Below are 18,955 nucleotides of genomic sequence, written 5' to 3' on the forward strand. Positions count from 1 at the left end.
TAGAGCAAGACTCCCAAGCCCTGGGGGTATCAGCACCATGGACAGTATCCCAGCCAAGCTCCTCCCAGGAGTTGAGCTGGGAGGAGACATGAGGGAGTGCCGGAGAGGCTGCACATTTGTGTTCTACAGAAGGATGCCATGAGGCCGAATGATTCGGCTCTATCATAAACCCTTTGCACATGTCCAGCTGTTACTTGTTGGCACACCCATTTCAGCTCCCTGCTTGGCTGATTGCTGCCCCCAGAGGGTGGCCTCTGGGAGGCTGGGAGTGAGCTCCAGCCTCCTGGGGGAACATCCTAGCCCCTGAGGGCCAGGCTCCTCTCTTGTCTACAATAAGGAAGGAATGTTTCATGGGCATCTTCGGACCCTTGGTGCATGACCTTGGAAACACACCCATCAGCCAGCCTGGAGCATCCCTGAGCACAGGGTCCTGTTTCCCAAGCCCCAGCTGAGCCCCCCAGGCAGCAAGGCTGAACAGAACCCTGGGCTGTTCTCCCAGCTGCTCCTAGCTGAGCCCTGTGTCTGATTTCAGGGTCCTTTGCCATCTGCTTGCCCTTCCCAGCAGAGCAAACATTCCACCCAAGGGACAAAAGGGGCCTGAAGATCTCCCAGGGTAGAATCCAACATCTGAGAGTTTCTGCATCTCCCTGCGACCCCCTCAGAGGAAGAGAAAATGCTAGGACTCTCACAGTCACCCCCATCTTCCTCTTTCCCATCCACATCCCACCCACAGAACCAACTCTAATGCTACAGACCCAGCCCTGCCCTTCGTGGGGCTCAGGTCCATTATGTCCACTCACAGTGACCAACATGAGGGTCACCTGGGTGCTCTTATCTTTACTATTTCTTTCCTTCTGCTTTTAGTTGGGTTCACTTTGCTCTTATTTTTCTAGTTCTTGTGGTAGGAACTCTGATTGTTGATTTGAGATATTTCCTCTTTTATAATGTAAGCATTTCATACTACAAATTCCCCTCTCAGTACAGCATAAGCGGCATCCCCAAATGGTGGGTGTGTGTGTTTTTATTTTATTTTGTGTATTTTGTAGGAGCACCTGGGTGGCTCAGTCAGTTAAGCATCTGCCTTCAGCTCAGGTCATGATCCCAGGGTCTTAGGATCAATCCCTGTGTTGGACTCCCTGTTCACCGGGGAGCCTGCTTCTCCCTCTCCCTCAGTGATTCCCCTACCAAATAAAAAACTAAAAAGTCTTTTAAAAATCTCTGTATTTTGGGGCGCCTGGGTGGCTCAGTGGGTTGAGGCCTCTGCCTTTGGCTCGGGTCATGGTCCCAGGGTCCTGGGATCAAGCCCCGCAGCGGGCTCTCTGCTTAGCAGGGAGCCTGCTTCCTCCTCTCTCTGCCTACTTCTTATCTCTGTCTGTCAAATAAATAAATAAATAAATAAATAAGATCTTTTTAAAAAAAATCTCTTTATTTTTCTATTTCCCTTGATATGTCCTGCTTGCTTTCTAAGTGTTTTGGAGATTTCCTGTTGTCTTTCTATTACTGGTGTCTAGTTTGATTCCTATTTTCAGAGAACTGACTCCTCTTTCAATTATTTTAAGTTTGGTTATGGGAACCTGTCTGGCTTGGGGGTGGAGCCTATGACTCTTGATCTCGGGGCCATGAGTTCTAGCCCCATGTTGGGAGTAGAGTTGACTTCAAAACAAAGTAAATTTGGTTAGCTTTTAGATATGACACCAAACATAAGCCACAGAGAAGGATGAATTAATTGGACATCTTTTCCCTTGGCTATTCCTTAATAGTAGGTCAGCTAGCAACAAATTCTCATATTTTTCCTTCATCACAATATTATTTTAGTTCCCCTTTCCTCCTGAAAATCATTTTGCCAGATCAGGATTTGTAGTCAGCTTGAAAACCCTGCCACCCTTCTGGCTTCCCAGGCTGTCGGGCACAAAACCTACCATCACTTCAATCAGTGTTCCTTAATATGCAATGGGTTGTTTCTCTGGCTGTTTTTCAAGATTTCTTTTTTCTTTGTCTTTAATTTCCAGAAGTTTGCATGTGTCTTACTGTGATTGCTTATCATGCTCAAGGTTCCCTCAGCTTCTGGGACCATTATTTCTTCAGGTACCTTTTTCAGTCCATACTTTTTTCCTACTTCTGGTATCCAGTGGTGTCAATCTTCTCTTTTTTTTTTTTTTAAGATTTATTTATTTATTTGAGAAAGAGAGGGAGAGAGAGTGTGCTTACAATTGGGGAGAGGGACAGAGGGAGACAGAGGGAGAGGGAGGGGTGGAATCCTCAAGCTGACTCCCTGCTGAGCAGTAAGAGACCACAAGTCAAGGAGTATGGGCTGACCCGAATTTGGAGAAGGCAAGAAAATTGATCCATTCCCAGAACCTCCAGAAAGGAATGTAACCCCACCAATGTCTGTATTATAGCCCAGTAACACCTATGTTGGACTTCTGACCTCCAGAACTGTATGATAATAAATGTCAGTTGCTTGATACTATCATTTGTTTGTTTGTTTTTTAATTAATATATAATGTATTATTTGTTTCAGGGGTATAAGTCTGTGACTCATCAGTCTTACACAATTCACAGCACTCAGCATAGCACATACCCTCCCCAATGTCCATAATGCAGCCATCTCATCCCTACTACCCCATTCCCCTCCAGCAACTCTCAGTTTGTTTCCTGAGATTAAGTCTCTTATGGTTGTCTCCCTCTCTGGTTTTGTCTTGTTTCATTTTTCCCTCCCTTCCCTCTGTTCCCTCCCTTTCTCATATCAGTGAGATCATATAATTGTCTTTCTGTTCTTGACTAATTTTGTTTAGCATAAATACCCTCTAGTTCCATCCACATCGTTGCAAATGGCAATATTTTGTGGGGTTTGATGCCTGCGTAATATTCCATTTTATATATGTATCACATCTCCTCCTGTTGATGGACATCTAGGCTCTTTCCATAGTTTGGCTATTGTGGGCATTGCTGCTACAAACACTGGGGTGCACGTGCCCCTTTGGATCACTACATTTGTATCTTTAGGGTAAATACTCAGTAGTGTGATTGCTGGGTCATAGGGTAGCCCTATTTTCAACTTTTTGAGGAACATGCATATTGTTTTCCAGAGTTGCTCCATCAGTTTGCATTCCCACCAGCAGTGTAGGAGGGTTCCCCTTTCTCCGCATCCTCTCCAACATCTGTCATTTCCTGACTGGTTAATTTTAGCCATTCTGACTGATGTGAGGTGGTATCTTACTGTGGTTTGATTTGTATTTCCCTGATACCGAGTGACATTGAGCACTTTTTCATGTGTCTGTTGGCCATCTGGATGTCTTCTTTGCAGAAATGTCTGTTCATGTCTTCTGCGCTTTTCTTGATTGGATTATTGGTTCTTTGGGTGTTGACTTTGATAAGTTCTTTATAGATTTTAGATACTAGCCCTTTATCTGATATGTCATTTGCAAATACCTTCTCCTATTCTGTCAGTTGTCTTTTGGTTTGTTGACTGTTCCTTTGCTCTGCAAAAACTTTTTGTTTTTGCAAAGTCCCCATAGTTCATTTTTGCCCTGGCTTTCCTTGCCTTTGGTGATGTTTCTAGGAAGAAACATGGCTAAGGTCAAAGAGGTTGCTGCCTGTGTTCTCCTCAAGGATCTTGATGGATTTCTGTCTCAAATTGAGGTCTTTCATCCATTTTGAGTCTATTTTGTGTGTGGTGTAAGGAAATGGTCCAGTTTCATTCTTCTGCATGTGGCTGTCCAAGTGTCCCAATACCATTTGTTGAAGAGACTGGTTGTGTTCTTTTTTAAAGATTTTATTTGTTTATTTGACAGACAGAGATCGCAAGTGGACAAAAAGGCAAGCAGAGAGAGAGGAAGGGAAGCAGGCTCCCTGTCGAGCAGAGAGCCCAATGCGGGGCTCCATCCCAGGACCCTGGGATCATGACCCGAGCCGAAGGCAGAGGCTCTAACCCACTGAGCCACCCAAGTGCCCCTAGACTTTTTTTTTTTAAAGATTTTATGTATTTATTTGACAGAGAGGAAGAGATCACAAGTAGGCAGAGAGACAGGCAGAGAGAGGGAAGCAGGCTCCCCACTGAGCAGAGAGACTGATGCAGGACTTGATCCCAGGACCCTGAGATCATGACCTGAGCCAAAGGCAGAAGCTTAACCCATTAAGCCACCCAGGTGCCCAAGACTGTCTTTTTTCCATTAGGTATTCTTTCCTGCTTTGTCGAAAATTAGTTGACCATAGAGTTGAGGGTCCATTTCTGGGCTCTCTAGTCTGTTCCATGGATCTACATGTCTATTTTTATGCCAGTACCATGCTGTCTTGATGATGATAGCTTTGTAATAGAGTTAAAGCCACCGTCTTCTTGGTCATTTGTTACAGCAGTAATAAGAAGCTAAATAGACTGTATATTAGATTATATTGTTTTACTAATATCAAATGAGGGGAGCTTGATTATCATACAGTGGCTATAAGGAGAAAATCCTGATTCTTTTGGGATACAGGCTGAAGTAGTTAGGGTGAAGTAATATGATATGTATAACTTTCAGGTAAGTCATCAAAAACATATATATATATATAATATATATAATATATGATATATATATGATTCAAATCCTTTTACAGATAGATAGATATCTATATCTATATCTATATCTATCTATCTGTAAAAGGATTTGAATGCATACACATGTGTGCAATTAGCTCCATACAGATAGAATACAAATGTGGCATTAGTAAATAAGCATGAAAGGTATCTGGGAGTCCCCTCTCACAGTCTTGCAAGTTTTCTCTAAATTTGATATTTTTTTAGTTGGAGGGGGCCAACCTATATTTTAGAAGTACACACTAAAGTGTTTGCAAAGAATATTTTATGCTTTGTAATTTTTAATTCAGTGGGTGAAGGAGCAGAAGGGAGACAGGCTCAACAAGTTTCCATATGTTGATACTTTGATCTAGAGATGAGTACGTGGAGGTTACGATACCATTCTCTCTAGTAAAATGAAGTACAGTCCACTTTTATATGTTTGTATTCAGATTCTCTTTGTATGTCTTTGAAATTTTCCATGTGAAAATATTTAAGGAAAGAGAGAAAAGATTTCCTGCACAGAAGTTTTTATCAGTGAGTTCCACAGAACTTTCAAGAGAGATCATCTCAAAATCACAGAAATTCATCCATAGAATGGAGAAGGTATATCGCCCCAACTCATTCTGAGGTTAGTATAAACTTCAATTGAAATAGGAATAGCAACAAAAGTACAGAAAAGATGAAAATATCAGGTGATTCATGCTCATGAACAGAGAGGCAAAAATGCTAATCAAGGTATTCGCAAACCAAATCCAACCGTATATAGAATAAGATGGTACAACATGACAAAGTCAGGTTGGTCCCAGGAAAGCAGTGCTGACTGAACATTAAAGGTTTATAAATGGGGGCACGTGCAAGGTTCAACGTTAAGTAAGTGGCTCTTGAGTTCATGATCTCAGGGTCCTGGGATTTATCCCTGGGATGGGGTCTCAAGCTCAGTGGGGAGTCAGCTTAATGATGTCTCTCCCTCTCCTCCAGCCCCTCCCCCATCTCTAATTAATTAATTAATTAATTAATATTTTTCTATAAAGAAAATTAAACATGGAAGGCATCAGAAACGTTCAGGGCACCAGCAATGTTGTGTGTCCTGATTTAGCTGCCAGATACATGGGTGTGCTCAAATTTAAAAACACAGTAAGCAAAACACTTCATCCTGTAACAGTCCCCTTACTCCCTCAATTTCTTTTTCGATATAGACTCTGTGTTACCTTGTCTGGTAACAGTATTGACAGAGAGACAAAACAATGCAACAGAGCAAGAGTCCTGAACTCAACGCATGTATATATGGTCCACAGATCTTTGACAAGGGTGTCAAGAATACATAGTTGGAGAGGACAGTCTCTTCAATAATGAGTGGGGAAAAGTGGATATCCACGTGCAAAAGAAAGACACTGCACACTTACTTTACACATCCACAAAAATCAACTTGAAATGGATGAATGACTTAAATATATGACCCCATAAAACTCCTAAAAGAAAACATAGGGGAAAATGTGATGACATTGGTCTCGGCAATGACTTCATGAATGTGATGCTGTTACAAGATCACAGAGTTCTTGTTTCACAAAGTCAAAGAGTGAATCCCACAGACACAAAAGGGTGAAGTGACTATAAAGTTTATTAAGTGAAGGTGAGAACAGAAAGGAAAGAAGCTCTCTAGAGTGAGGGGGTCCTGAATGGGTTGCCATGAGGGCTTTTTGTGGCAGTCTTTCCTTGAGAACAGACTGAGAAGCCTGTGGCCTTGAGATGCTCGTGCCATCTTGGAATGAGCATGGACTTTTGGAAGCACCCTTCATGATTTAATTCTCTGAGATGTGGTCATTTTCTGTGATACACTGTAGCCACCAAAGAAACTACTCCCGACCATCCATGGTCAGGGGATCTGTTTCCTTCTCTTGTTCACTCTGTTTTAGTGCATCTGCCTGCCAGGAATAGTCTCAGAGCCTAACCAGGGACTCCCTATCTCCTCCTGTCTGTACCTTAACCCTTTGCCTATTCATTCTTCCCCCTAGAAGAGTCACCCTAAGTGCCCTTAGGGAATGGGACTACAACCCACCACTCTGGCTGCTTCCTGCTGAAATGGGGTGGTGGCAGTCTGAATCCATCCAGGGTCAGTCTAGTGGCCCAAGGTACGGCTCCGGGTTCAAGATGGACAGCAGATGATACAGGCATCAGCACATGCCAAAGGATAAGCATAAAACAAATAGGAAGCTTAAAACCTGGATCATCTCTCTAACATGAGATTCCAATTATTGATTTTACCAAACAGACCAGTGGATATTTTGATCTTATTTAACTGATCACAACTGTCCCCTGTGAAGTGGGATGCTCAGTGAGAGTTATCTATAACGTTAAAACAACATGTGTGAAGAACCTTCTTGCTTCCTAAGTGGTGTGCCCATAGTAGATAATCAGAAGGGGCCGGGTTTTTGAGAAGTGTCTTTCTGGCTTCACTTACTTCTTGGTTAAGTCTATCTAGCACCCGGGAAGTTTTATTTAGAACCCTGCTGATTAAACATACTGTTTGCCTTATTTCATGTTTTAGTCCCAGCATAAGTCTCCAAAGTCCCACCGAAGAGGCAACCAAAACTATTGTGTTTGCTTCTCCAAAGTTGATCTCACTTGTCTAGCTTAGGCAAACAACATTTAAACAAAAATTTTTTATTAACATATAATGTGTTATTTGTTTCAGGGTATAGGTCTGTGATTCAACCATCTTGGACAATTCACAGTGCTGGCAAACAACATTTCAAGATAATCAGAATTAGGATTTAACATCCACAAAGGTGGGTTACTGAAACATAATTTCTCTCTATCATACCCCTCATTTTCAGAGATGGTCGAATCAAGACTAATGTATTTGCAAGACAAGTCCAATTTTAACAAACTAGTCCTAATTATTTACAGAAGCTCAGCGAGAATAACAATTGACCATGGAGCTCTTTTTAAATTGGCTTTGCTGGAATTTTTTCCAAGGAATCTCTAGGTTGAACTTTCAGCAGCCTCGCCAGGCCCGAAGCCAAGCCTAGTACTTCAGACGTGCCTGCAATACCTGGGCAGGTGAATTCCTCTTCCTGAGGCCCCCAAAGTACCTGAGATTCCTGTACCTGCCAGGAAATGACATGCTTTATTGAACTGGTGAGACTGCTGTGAACTCAGGAAGCAAGGTATCAGGCCAGCAGTTCCAAGGGGCTTTATGGCTCCAGGTTTCATAAAGTCAACCTCAGTGCCTTAAAGCTGTCTGGTCCTATCTGAGTCTATGCACGTCTTTCTCAAATATGCCATTGCAGTCGAAGCCGTGGTAAAATGACCAATGTTTTCAATGGTGTCCGATCACAAGGAGAGCAGATTCTTGTTGAACTCATGCAAATGACTGTAGTTGCCATGGAAGAAAGAATGCTAACTGAGACCTTTTGGATTTCAGAGGGTTCAGGTAGAGAGAAAAGTTAAATGCCTCCATTTCTTTACAAATGCATGCTTTATTGTATTTCTGTAAATTATCCTTATGGTAAGAGAAAGTTTTCTTAATATGGAAGACCAAATATTAGAGAAGCAGCAATGTTTTCTACAACAGTCCCCAAAGCATAATCATTTTCTTAGTTTATTTAGTCCCATGTTACTAATTCTTGTTTAGTTTAAATACAGCTTTTAGTTAGTTCTAGAAATTCTTACCCATTTTAGTTTGGGATTTTAAAGATATCAAAAACCTCTCTTTGGGCTAAAAGTCTTTTCTGTGAATGTTCTTGAAGATGAAACTCATTTTGTAAATGACAAAAGACTGAAATGTAATTGACAAGGAAATTTAATTATTTTTGTGACATAGAACATTTTAATGATTTGAATGTTAAGGAATAACCTTATGGCTAAAACATATTAAAAGTCTAAGAAATGCATATCATCTTTAGGACAGTTTTAGCATTTACCCAGATAACATAAGGTAAGTCTTATCGTTATTCACTTGACCTGCTTTCCAGGTAATTTAACCTACTATATAAACAAGTGTAAGTGGTCAAAAAGACCTCATTTGGGGACCCCGGGGCTCTGTGTGTGGTGCCCACAGACTCAAGACCAGGACATAGCAGGGGAGTGGGGAGAAGGGCCATCCTCTAAGGGAACCGGGTCCCCTCAGTCTTGCTATTCACAGTGTGCTCTCTGGGCCAGGACGGTCAGCATCACCTGAGGGCTTAATAGAGGCAAACTCTGGGGTCCACTCCATACCCGCTGAGTCAGACTCTGCATTTTCACAGGATCTGCAGACCCTCCGTGGGCGCAGGAGGGGCAGAGGTGGCCCCACCCCCACATCATGGGGTTTCAGCCTGGCTGTGCATCTGCTGAAGCAGCATTTCTAGGTGTCCCCTGGGCATTCACTGTCTTGATACAATTCCACAGGTGATTCCAGCGCACAGTTGGGGTGACATCCCAGTGACAGGAGCTCCTGAGGCAGCCCCCAGGCTCCTGCTCCGAAGGGGAAAGCCACAAGGGGAGGAGAGAGAGCTGTGGGGGTGCTGACCCTGTACCTTAACCCCAATCTGTGTCGGTTTCTAGACCCGATGCCACAAGCTTGTGCTTGTCCAAATAAGGGCAAGTGCGCGCTCCCCAAATAGCTGGGAAATCACACTTGAAGAGGGAGAGGCCGCAGCAGTTGCCGCAGAACGGAAATGTAGACAGAAATGAAAAAGAAAGTAGGGGACAAGGAAGTGGAGAAGGTGGGGAGGGGAGTAAGAGGTAGAGGAGGAGAGGGGAGGGACCCTTGCAGAATCCCCGCCCCTGCCCATGTGACCCAGCCCATATTTCCTACCCCTGGTGCAGCACCATAGAAAGGCAGGAAGGAAGGCAGGCCAGGTACAGTAGGACACCAGTACCCCTCCTGAGCGTTTCTGGAACAGAATCTCTTCTCACCTAGGGAGGGACAGAGCTGGCAGCAGGCACCATGGAGCCCCCTTCAGGCCCTCCACGAGGAGGACGTATTCCCTGGAAGGACCTCCTGCTGGCAGGTGAGTGCCCCTGTTCCCTGGGAAGGGGCTGCAGGGTGGGAGAGAGAGGCTAGTTGGGGTCTCTGGGAGGACAGGGCTCTGAGAGGGGACAAGGGAGCAGGGCAGGACTGGGGGAGCCGCTCAGCGACAGGACTGTCTCAGAATCTGGAAGTGGTGAGCCACGGGCTGTTCCCCAAGTTACTCATCACTGAGCACTGAATTTGGAAAACTGATGATAACAACAACCAGGGACCCTAACTGCTGTCCCTTCCCACCAACCTGAGATCTTGACAAGCGCCAGACTTGGAGGGCCCTGGGGACAATTCATTCAGCCCGGTATTTGCCGCCTGCCCCACCACGGGAGTACAGCACACATCAGACGAGTCCCTGCTCCCCAGGCTCACTTCTGTGGGGACCAAGACGTCTAGAATGTGAGGTCAGGTTCTGACAAGCATCATGAAGGGAACAGAACAGGGAAAGGTCAGGACGTGGAGACAGAGGGTCTTCAGAGGAGGCGGTCAGGGCAGGCCTCTCCCGAGGAGCCCCTGAGCGTGAGCAGGTATCTGAGGGCAGTGAGGGAGTGAGCCACAGACATGGGAGGAAGTTGTTCCAAACAGAGGAAGTAAGTTCAGAGATGAAGCAGTGCGGTCATGCCGCTGACCTTGACCAGCAGAGACACACACAGACACACAGATACCCGTGCACACTCACACACACACACCCCGAGGCTAGGGGGCTAGGGGATGCGGACCTGCTCCGTCTGCAGGGCCCCAGCTTTCCCTCCGACACCCAGGTCCAGACCCTGATCAGTCTGCTCCCTTCCCTCCTAGTCTCGCTCTTAACCCTCTGGAACCCGCCCACCACTGCCCAAGTCACTGTGGAGTCCGTGCCGCCCAGTGCTACCGAAGGGAAGGACGTCCTTCTGCAAGTCCACAATCTGCCTGGGTATACTGGACGCTTCAACTGGTTCAAAGGGGCCACAACAGAGGAGAACCATCGTATCGTATCATGTATACTAGATACAAAAAAAACTATCTCAGGACCTGCACAAAGCGGCAGAGAGACAGTGTACCCCAACGGATCCCTGCTGTTCCGGAACATCACCCTGAAGGACACAGGATACTACACCCTACAATTCATAAATAGAAATTTTGAAGTGGTACAAGTAACTGGACAGGTCCGCATATTCAGTGAGTAATTACCTCTCACCTCTGGTGCTGGGTGGGGTGAATTCCTGCTTCACAGAGGATGAACAGGCTGGGACTGGGCCTCCTTCCCCCTCTGCATTATGTCCCATGTTGGGGGAGGGTTCCAGGATTTAGTGCAGGACACACAGTGGAGACTAACTTCCTAAGATTGGAATTCCTTTCCTGGAATCCAGACTCTGGGATCATCTGAGAAAGACTCTGCAGGGTCAGTCAGGGCCAAGCTTGGGGGGTCCCTGATATCCTCACCAGAGCTCAGCCCAGACCACTGTCTCAGGGCTCCTGACTCTAGTGACCCTGGGGCATCTGTGCCAAGATGCGGTTGGGGCCCTTGGGCAGAGCTGACTGTGAACAACCATTTCTAGCTGCCCAAGCTGGTCCTCAGCCAGGGTTCAGTCTCAAGAGCCACATCTGGGGAGGGGCCAGCTGGTCCTTCACCTAAGGCTCAGCATGGACAGCACAGACCTAAAAAGCCCCCAGTCCATTAGCCAACTGCTCTGGAGGACTTGGGGGACCCCAGAGGAAGGGCAGCACCACCATAGAGGAACAGAGCAAAGAGAGGCTCCAGACCACCCCTCCTCCAACCAGAATCAAGCCCACGGAACCTTCTCTTGTGGAGCAAAGTAGTAACAGCTGCCCTTTGATTCCCCAGCTGCTATAGCCCAAACTAATGTCAGGTATTTGGGGTTGTTTAAAGGATAATTCACAGGCCTAGCAAGTAGAGGTCATTTATCATTATTCCTGGTGCATTAAGGGGAAACCAAGACACAGGGAGATACAGTCACTGAACCAGGGTCACACAGACTGAGGAGCAGCAGATGGGAGTGACCCCGGTTCTGTGTGCAGAAACAGCCCCGTCCTCTCCTCCATCAGAGGGAGGGATGCTGGTGTGCGCGGTGAGAGCAAACAGAGGCTCCCTCCATGTTTGCTCTGGAACCCAACACCCTTTGTCAGAACGAGCTGGCCGCCCTCAGATGCCCGAGCCTCACCTCCCTGTTCTAGACTTGAGATCTGATTGTTTCCTGCTGTCTTCCTGGCCCTCCCACTGGGGTGTCAGGGAAAGGACTGGCCTTCTGCTCCCCATCATGCCCCTAGAACCAGCCCAGGGGCCACATGTAGGAAACTCAGTTGAGTTGCTTTAGTTTGGGAAGGAAGGAGGGAAGGGTGTGGAAATTTCTCCCAACAAGGGCAGGGAGCCTGGTGGTCAGACTTCCCAGGATCCTGCACCTCAGATGCCTCTCTGAAGAGACGATGGGTCATTCATTCCCTCAGCTCCCCTGCCCCCTGATCATCCCCTTGCTCTCCGCTGGTCATTGGTCCGGCTCTTGCTCATGATACCGAGGCTGCTGGCCACATGAGCTCGAGGTTCCTGGTGCTGATGCCACCATGATGTCTGGGTGGACATGACTGAGGGCCAGAGGGAACCTGAGGGTCAGAGGGGGAGGGACAGCCCTCTCCTTACAGATCATCACCTGAACACAGACACTCATCCTTCTGCAGACAACAGGGCCATCCTCGGGGGCACCTTCACAGAGCTCACTGGGGTCCTCGGACTGGCTGGCACCTCAGAAGAAGGAACTTAGCCCCAGGCCTGAGGCCCATTCTCATCAGCCACCTCCTGGGTTTCCCCACAGAGCCCTTGGCCCAGCCCACTCTCCGTGCCAGCAACACCACAGTCACAGAAGATGACTCTGTGGTCCTGACTGGCTCCACAAATAACACTGGGGTCTCTATCGGGTGGCTCTTCAATGGCCAGAGTCTAAAGCTCACAGAGGATGATGCTGTCCCAAGACAACAGCACCCTCACCATACGCCCTGTCAGGAAGGAGGATGCCGGGAATTACCAGTGTGAGGTCTCCAACCCAGGCGATTCCAGGAAAAGTGACCCTGTGAGGCTGGCTGTGAGCTGTGAGTGACCCTCAAACTCTCCCCCTTCCTCCCTAATATTTCATGGCAGGCGGTGTGAAATGGTTGGCGGCCTGCAGGAGGTGGGAGCCTCCTTCAGGGCCTCTAGGGCAATGTGGATAAAATTCCCCAGAATCAGATGAATCTTGTTAGCATCTTGGTTCTGATTTGTACCAGTTAGAACTGGGGCAAGACGTTCAACCCCCTGAAACTCATTTTCCTCTTCTCTAAAACTGGAAAGAATAGCTGGATCTCAGGGAAGTTGTGAGAGTAGTTAGTATAGTTAGTGTGAGTTCATGAGAACTCATGAGTCACACTCAGACTCGGGGCTCAGTCAAATTTAGCAACAATTGTCCTTTGGTTATTAACATTTTTGTTGCCAGCTGTAATGTCTCAGGGAATTGGGATGAGTGTTATCTGATCACTTTCCAGCTCTCTGACCTTCACTGGTTTACTGATTACAGTACTCACTTTAAACACTCAGTTGTTCGTTAGTGAAGCCCTTTACACACTGAGTTGCTCATTGTGCACAGTGGGCATGACACCTGGCCCCTCGTGGGCAGGGAAGCAGCAGATGAGTCAACATAAATATTTCCCTCGTGCCTGGCACAGAGCAGACCTCGAACGCAGTCAGCTGGTGTTATTCTCCTTAATCAGTGTTGAGTGGACAGGTAAGGGCCTCCCTCTAAGACCATTAATGAGGATGGAACAGAAGACATGAGGAAGAGGCATAACCTGAGAGGAAAATAAACGGGATTCTGTCCTTGGCCCCCATGGGTGGGGAGAAAATGTGAAAATTGAAGCAAGTCCAGAGTTTCACTGTGAGGAACAGAAATGATGCAGCAACCAAGGGGATTGGGGATACTGTGGTGACAACACACATGCCACCCAGACCTCAGTGGCCTTTCCTTCCTCCCTAACCAGGCCCTTCCCACATGGCCACTCCTGGTTTCCACATATTTGACTTTGGACTCATACCCCTCCCTTTTTCTTTTTATTTCAGATGGAAGAAGCTCCACAGGCCTCCCTGTGGGGTCCACCATTGGCATTGCAATCGGGGTCCTGGTCGGACTGGCACTATAGTTCCCTCCTGGAGTGTCTCCTGCTCCACACAGTTTTCTCAGAGTTCCACAGAATTTTCAAGACTGATCATCTCAAAACCATACAAATTCATACATAGAATAGAGAAGGAATATTGCTCCAACTCATTCTGAGGTTAGTAAAACCTTTAAATTGAAATAGGAACAACAAAAGTACAAAAAGATGAAAATATCATACTCATGAACAGAGAAGCAAAAATCCTAAACAAGCTATTCTCAAACGAAATCCAACAGTGTATAGAATAAGACAGTACACCGCAACTAAGTTCCAATTGTACCAGCAAAGCAATGGTGATTCAACATTAGAAATTTATAAATGGGGGGCACCTGGGGTGACTCAGTGAGTTAGGCAGCTGGCCTTTGATTGTGGCTCAGGTCATGATCTCAGGGTCCTGGGACTGATCCCCATGTCGGCCCTGTGCTCAGCAGGGAGTCTGCTTGAGGATTTCTCTCCCTCTCCCACTGCCCCTCGCCTTTCTCAAATAAATAAATAAATAAATAAATCTTTAACATAAGACATTTATAAGTGGAAGAGAGTAACAACTTCTAGGGTGCCAGCAATGTTCTATTTCCTGACCTAGCTGCTAGATACATGGGTTTGTTCGATTTTTGAAGATTCAGTAAGCAACACTGTTCATACTGAACAGTCCTCTTACCCCCTCAGTTTTTTTCCATGATACAGACTCTGCAAAAAGAGCAGAGCAGACCTGTTTTCTTGTAAATCACCCACATTCTGACTGTTTCCTTATGGTGTCATTTCAGTTACTTCTCCAAACCCCGTATTTCCTACAAATTGGATAATGATTTCAGGTTATATTTCTTGAGGGAAGAATCCTTGTTGCATTTTATATACATCATATCAAGAGGAACATCCTAGTTAGTTGTCTAGATCTTATGCCGTGTAACTATTTTAGCGACATAAAAGTAAATCAGTGGGCAAGTTTTTTAGGTTTTTATTTAAATTCTAGTTAGCTGGTACACCTAGGTGGCTCAGTTGGTTGCCAGTCTCCTTACTGGTCCGTTGGGTCGTGATATCAGGGACATGGGATTGAGCCCCTCGAGGGGCTCTGTGCTTAAAGGGGAATCTGCTGGAGATCCTCTCCCTCTGGCCCTCCCCTCTTCCCTTGCTCTCAAAAACATAAATCTTTAAAATTTTAAAAATGAAACAGGGGTGCCTGAGTGGCTCATTCAGTTAAGCGTCTACTTTGGTTCAGGTCATGATGCCAGGGTCCTGGGATCCAGCCTCCTGTGGAGCTCCGCAGGGAGTCTACTTCTCCCTCTGCCTCTCTCTCCCCCTGCTTGTCCTTCCTCCCTCTCCCTTTCTCTCTCAAATCAACAATAAAATCCTTAAAAATAAAATAAAATAAATTCCAGTTAGTTGACATATAGTCTACTGTTAGTTTTAGGTGTGTTGGGTCCCCCCAAAAATGGGTACCCCAATAATGGGTCCAGGATTAAAGGAGTGAGACTGATACAAAGCTTAAGTCAAGCAAAGCTTTATTTCGTGCCAAGCATTAAGAATCAAGCCAACCGTCAAACAGATCAGTTGGGGCCACCCCTTATAGAGAGGACGACGACTCCCTGCTTTCCAGACTAACCTTTATAAAGCAAAGGCCATGTGGTTGGGCCTGGCCACACACAGGTGGCCAATGAGATTGTAACACACAGAGAAAGCTGCACAGTCATGCTAGGCGACCAACTGAATTACAATTTACCCTAGCAGACGTTTGAACCAGCCTATCACACCTTGGTTAGAATTCGTGTCAAAAGATTCCCAAAGGGCGGGGCCCATACTCCTTGGTAACTAGGAGACAGTATGCGCCCTCACTGACTGAATACCTCCATGTGGCCTGACCCACCCTTGTACTTGGACTTTGTTACCTGAGACTGTTTTCTGGGACTTGCTTTTTAATAAGTTCCCCCGGTGGGTGGGTGGGGGGGCAAAGTCAAATTAAATTTTACAACAAAATGGCAGTTCAACCCGGGTGGGGCTGCTCTGGCTGAATAGGCCCTTACAGTCCCCACTTTTCTTGAATATTAGTCAAATCTTTGACTTTTCAGCCAATTCTATGTCCCTTTTAATGACTCCAGTGTGATTTACCCAAAAATAGCATTTCTCTCTTAGGGCTATGCAGAGCCCCCTCTTTTTATTAATAGTATGTCAAGCCCTAATTGTCTATATTTCCCACCTATATTTTAACAATAGGAGCAACAATGAACTCAATGAACTTATTGTTTTTTGAGTCTTAGCTTTAGTCCATGATCGGCGGGGTCCACTGGCAGTGGCATCCACTTCTGGGGGCGACCTCGTCCTTGGCTCATTTGACATGACCCACCTGAATCCAGGCCCTGAGTGAGGCCTTCTACTTTCACCACCATGGGGGTGGTCGGGATGACAGTAAATGGTCCCTTCCAGCGAGGCTCCAAGCCTCCCACTTGGCGGCAGCGCATCCAAACCAAATGCCTGGGTTGGCGAGTCCTTCCAAGACAAACTGCAATGCCTGCAGTGACTGGAGTACAGACTGATCAGTCATTTCTGCTAGGACAACCTCTTGTAGCTGAGGGCAGAGCAGGGGGGTGTCTCTTGAACATTATTTCAAAGGGGTCACCTTGTTTAAGCAGGGAGTACATCGCGCCTTGAGGAGGGAGAAAGGAAGGAGATCCACCCATCCATTGCCAACCTCCAGAATTAGCTCTGCCAAGGTCTGTTTGAGAGTATGCTTCATTCTCTCTCCTTGCCCAGAGCTCTGGGGCCGGTAGGCACAATGTAGTTTCCAATTAGTGCCCGCAGCCTTGGCCAAAGCCTGTGAGACTGAACTCACAAATGCAGGGCCGTTTTCTGACCCAAATTGAGAGATAACCCAAACCTCTACTAGCTTTTTAGCTACCACTCCTACCACCTCATGTTTGGCAGAAAAAAAGCCTTTACCCAGCCTACCATCCGTATAGATGTTGGCGGTCTTACCCTTGGCCATCTGTAGTGCCTTGGTGAATGCGACAAGCTCCGCTTTTTGCACCGAGGTTCTGTGTGGCAGGGCTTTCATCCAGAGTTCCTGCTCAGGAGAACCACCGCAGCCCCCGCATACCTCTTTCCATGGACCACGTAGCTACTCCCATCTGTGAACAGTCTTATCTCTGCATCCAGGAGGGGAGTGTCTCTGAGATCCGGCCTTATTCCTGTGACCTGGGTTAGGACCTCCCCACAGTTATGTGGTCAGTCAGTTCCTCTGGCAGCAACATGGCTGGACTTAGCACCGCCGGGGCCAGAAAGTCACTTTTGGTTCGTTGAAGAGGAGGGCCTGATACCCCGTCACTTGGGCATTTGTCATCCACCAGTCTGGTGGAGTCCGGAGAAGGCCCTTGATAGCGTGGGTGGTGGCCAAGATGAGATTTTGACCCAAAGTCAATTTGCTTGCATCCTTGACCAGGAGGGCCGTGTCAGCAATTATGCAGAGGCAAGGGGTGACCCCAGCCACTACTGGATCGAGTTTCTTGCTAAGATAGGCTACTGGCCTTTGCCAAGGCCCCAGAGTCTGAGTCAAACCTCCCTTAGTCAGTTTGTAGAGAGGTCGCACCATCTCCGCGAACCGCGGTATCCACAGCCTGCAGTAGTCCTGAAAGACCCTTCCCCCCAGTTGTTAACTAATTAACTGCTCTTTTGCCTTTCTGTAACCGCTTGGCTTTTAGGGTGTGACACTTGTCTCCTGTTTGAACAAGATACCTTCTGCTAATAGCCGAGGCATGGTCACGTAGGCAGGATGCTTCTCTGCTGAGTAATAAGGTCAAACTTCCCCCCTTTGTTTCCCCTTCCCGCCGCTCTCTTCGCGCGAGGGGGTCTTCCAAAGCCAATCCGCTAACACCAAGTATGCCTTTTTTCAAATGTTCAAATTGTCAGCCAATCGGCCCGGTCCCATCCGGGACTTGTATGTACCTGTCTATAAAAATCCTGCACCACCCCAGCCAGGTGTGCTCAGCTAGCAGGAGCTGCTGACCACCCACAGGCTCGCGCTGACCACCCGCAGGCGCCTGCGTAACAATAAAGAACCTCTTGCTGTTTGCATCCTGTGGCAGTGTTGAATTCTTGGGTAAGGGGATCCGCAAGTCTTTCAGTCCAGAGTCCCAAGAAACTCGTCTTGGAGATCGAAGCCTAAATGGCATGGCTCTGACAAAGCTGTGCTTTTGTTGCTGACACCTGATACCCTCTTCCTGCAGAATCTGTAAGACAGGTCTCACGCACCCGCAAGCATGACCCATCGTCCTCAGCGGCTATTTCCACTATTCCCACTAACTCAGATTCTTTCAAATCCTTCAATTTTATGAAGTTTCCTCCTTATCTCTGGGGCTGACTGATTGGCAAAGGCAAGATCATCTACCCGAGCTATCATGCAACTACTCTGAAGTTTCCCTCAAGTTACCTAGCTTAGGTAAACAAACATTTATAGACAACCAAATCTAGAATTTAACATCCATAAAGGTGTGTTATTAAAACCAATTTTTCTCTCTAAGATAACCCTTGTTTCCAGAGATAGCCAAATCAAGACTAATTCACTTGAAAAACAAGTCCGGTTTTAACAAACTTGGCCTAATTATTTACATAAGCTCAGCAAGAACAGTGAGTGTGATTGTATACATCTTTTAGAATCTGCTTTGCTGGAACTTCTTATAAGGAATCTCTAGGTCGAACTTTTAGTAACCTCTCCGGGCCAGAAGCCAAGCCACGTACTTGCCATCAGACATGCCTGCAATTCCAGTCAACTTGGGCGAATTCTTCTTTCGGGGGCTCTGCACCTACCAAGGAGTGACATTATTTTTTTTTTAAGGTTTTATTTATTTATTTGTCAGAGAGAGAGCGAATGAGAGCTAGGAAAAGACCTAGGAAAAGGCTTATGAGTCAAAAGAGCGAGCACAGGCAGACAGAGTGGAAGGCAGAGTCAGAGAGAGAAGCAGGCTCCCTGCGGAGCAAGGAGCCTGATGTGGGACTCGATCCCAGGACGCTGGGATCATGACCTGAGCCGAAGGCAGCTGCTTAACCAACTGAGCCACCCAGGCATCCCAAGGAGTGACATTCTTTACGCACCTGGTGAGGCTGCTGGGAACTCTGTAAGCAAGCTATCAGGCCAACAGTTCCAAAGGGCTTTATGACTCCAGGTTTCATAAAGTCAACCTTAGTTCCTTTAAGCTGTCTGGTCATATCTGAGTCTTTTCAAATATGAC

General features: G+C 46.7%; 1 protein-coding gene across 1 annotated transcript; it reads left to right on the plus strand.

Annotated features, from left to right (window-relative positions):
• The first annotated feature begins 9,334 nt into the window (after positions 1-9,334).
• Positions 9,335-14,919, plus strand: LOC101672667 (carcinoembryonic antigen-related cell adhesion molecule 21). The gene is given in 6 exon segments (XM_013064087.2): positions 9,335-9,552; positions 10,362-10,721; positions 12,371-12,506; positions 12,508-12,644; positions 13,645-13,721; positions 13,723-14,919. Coding segments are annotated over 6 exon segments (873 nt in total). The 5' UTR covers positions 9,335-9,488; the 3' UTR covers positions 13,822-14,919.
• Positions 14,920-18,955: the final 4,036 nt, after the last annotated feature.

Source organism: Mustela putorius, unplaced genomic scaffold, assembly GCF_011764305.1.
Source record: "Mustela putorius furo isolate JIRA1106 unplaced genomic scaffold, ASM1176430v1.1 tig00000196_pilon_pilon_pilon, whole genome shotgun sequence".
NCBI classification, from domain to species: Eukaryota; Metazoa; Chordata; class Mammalia; order Carnivora; family Mustelidae; genus Mustela; species Mustela putorius.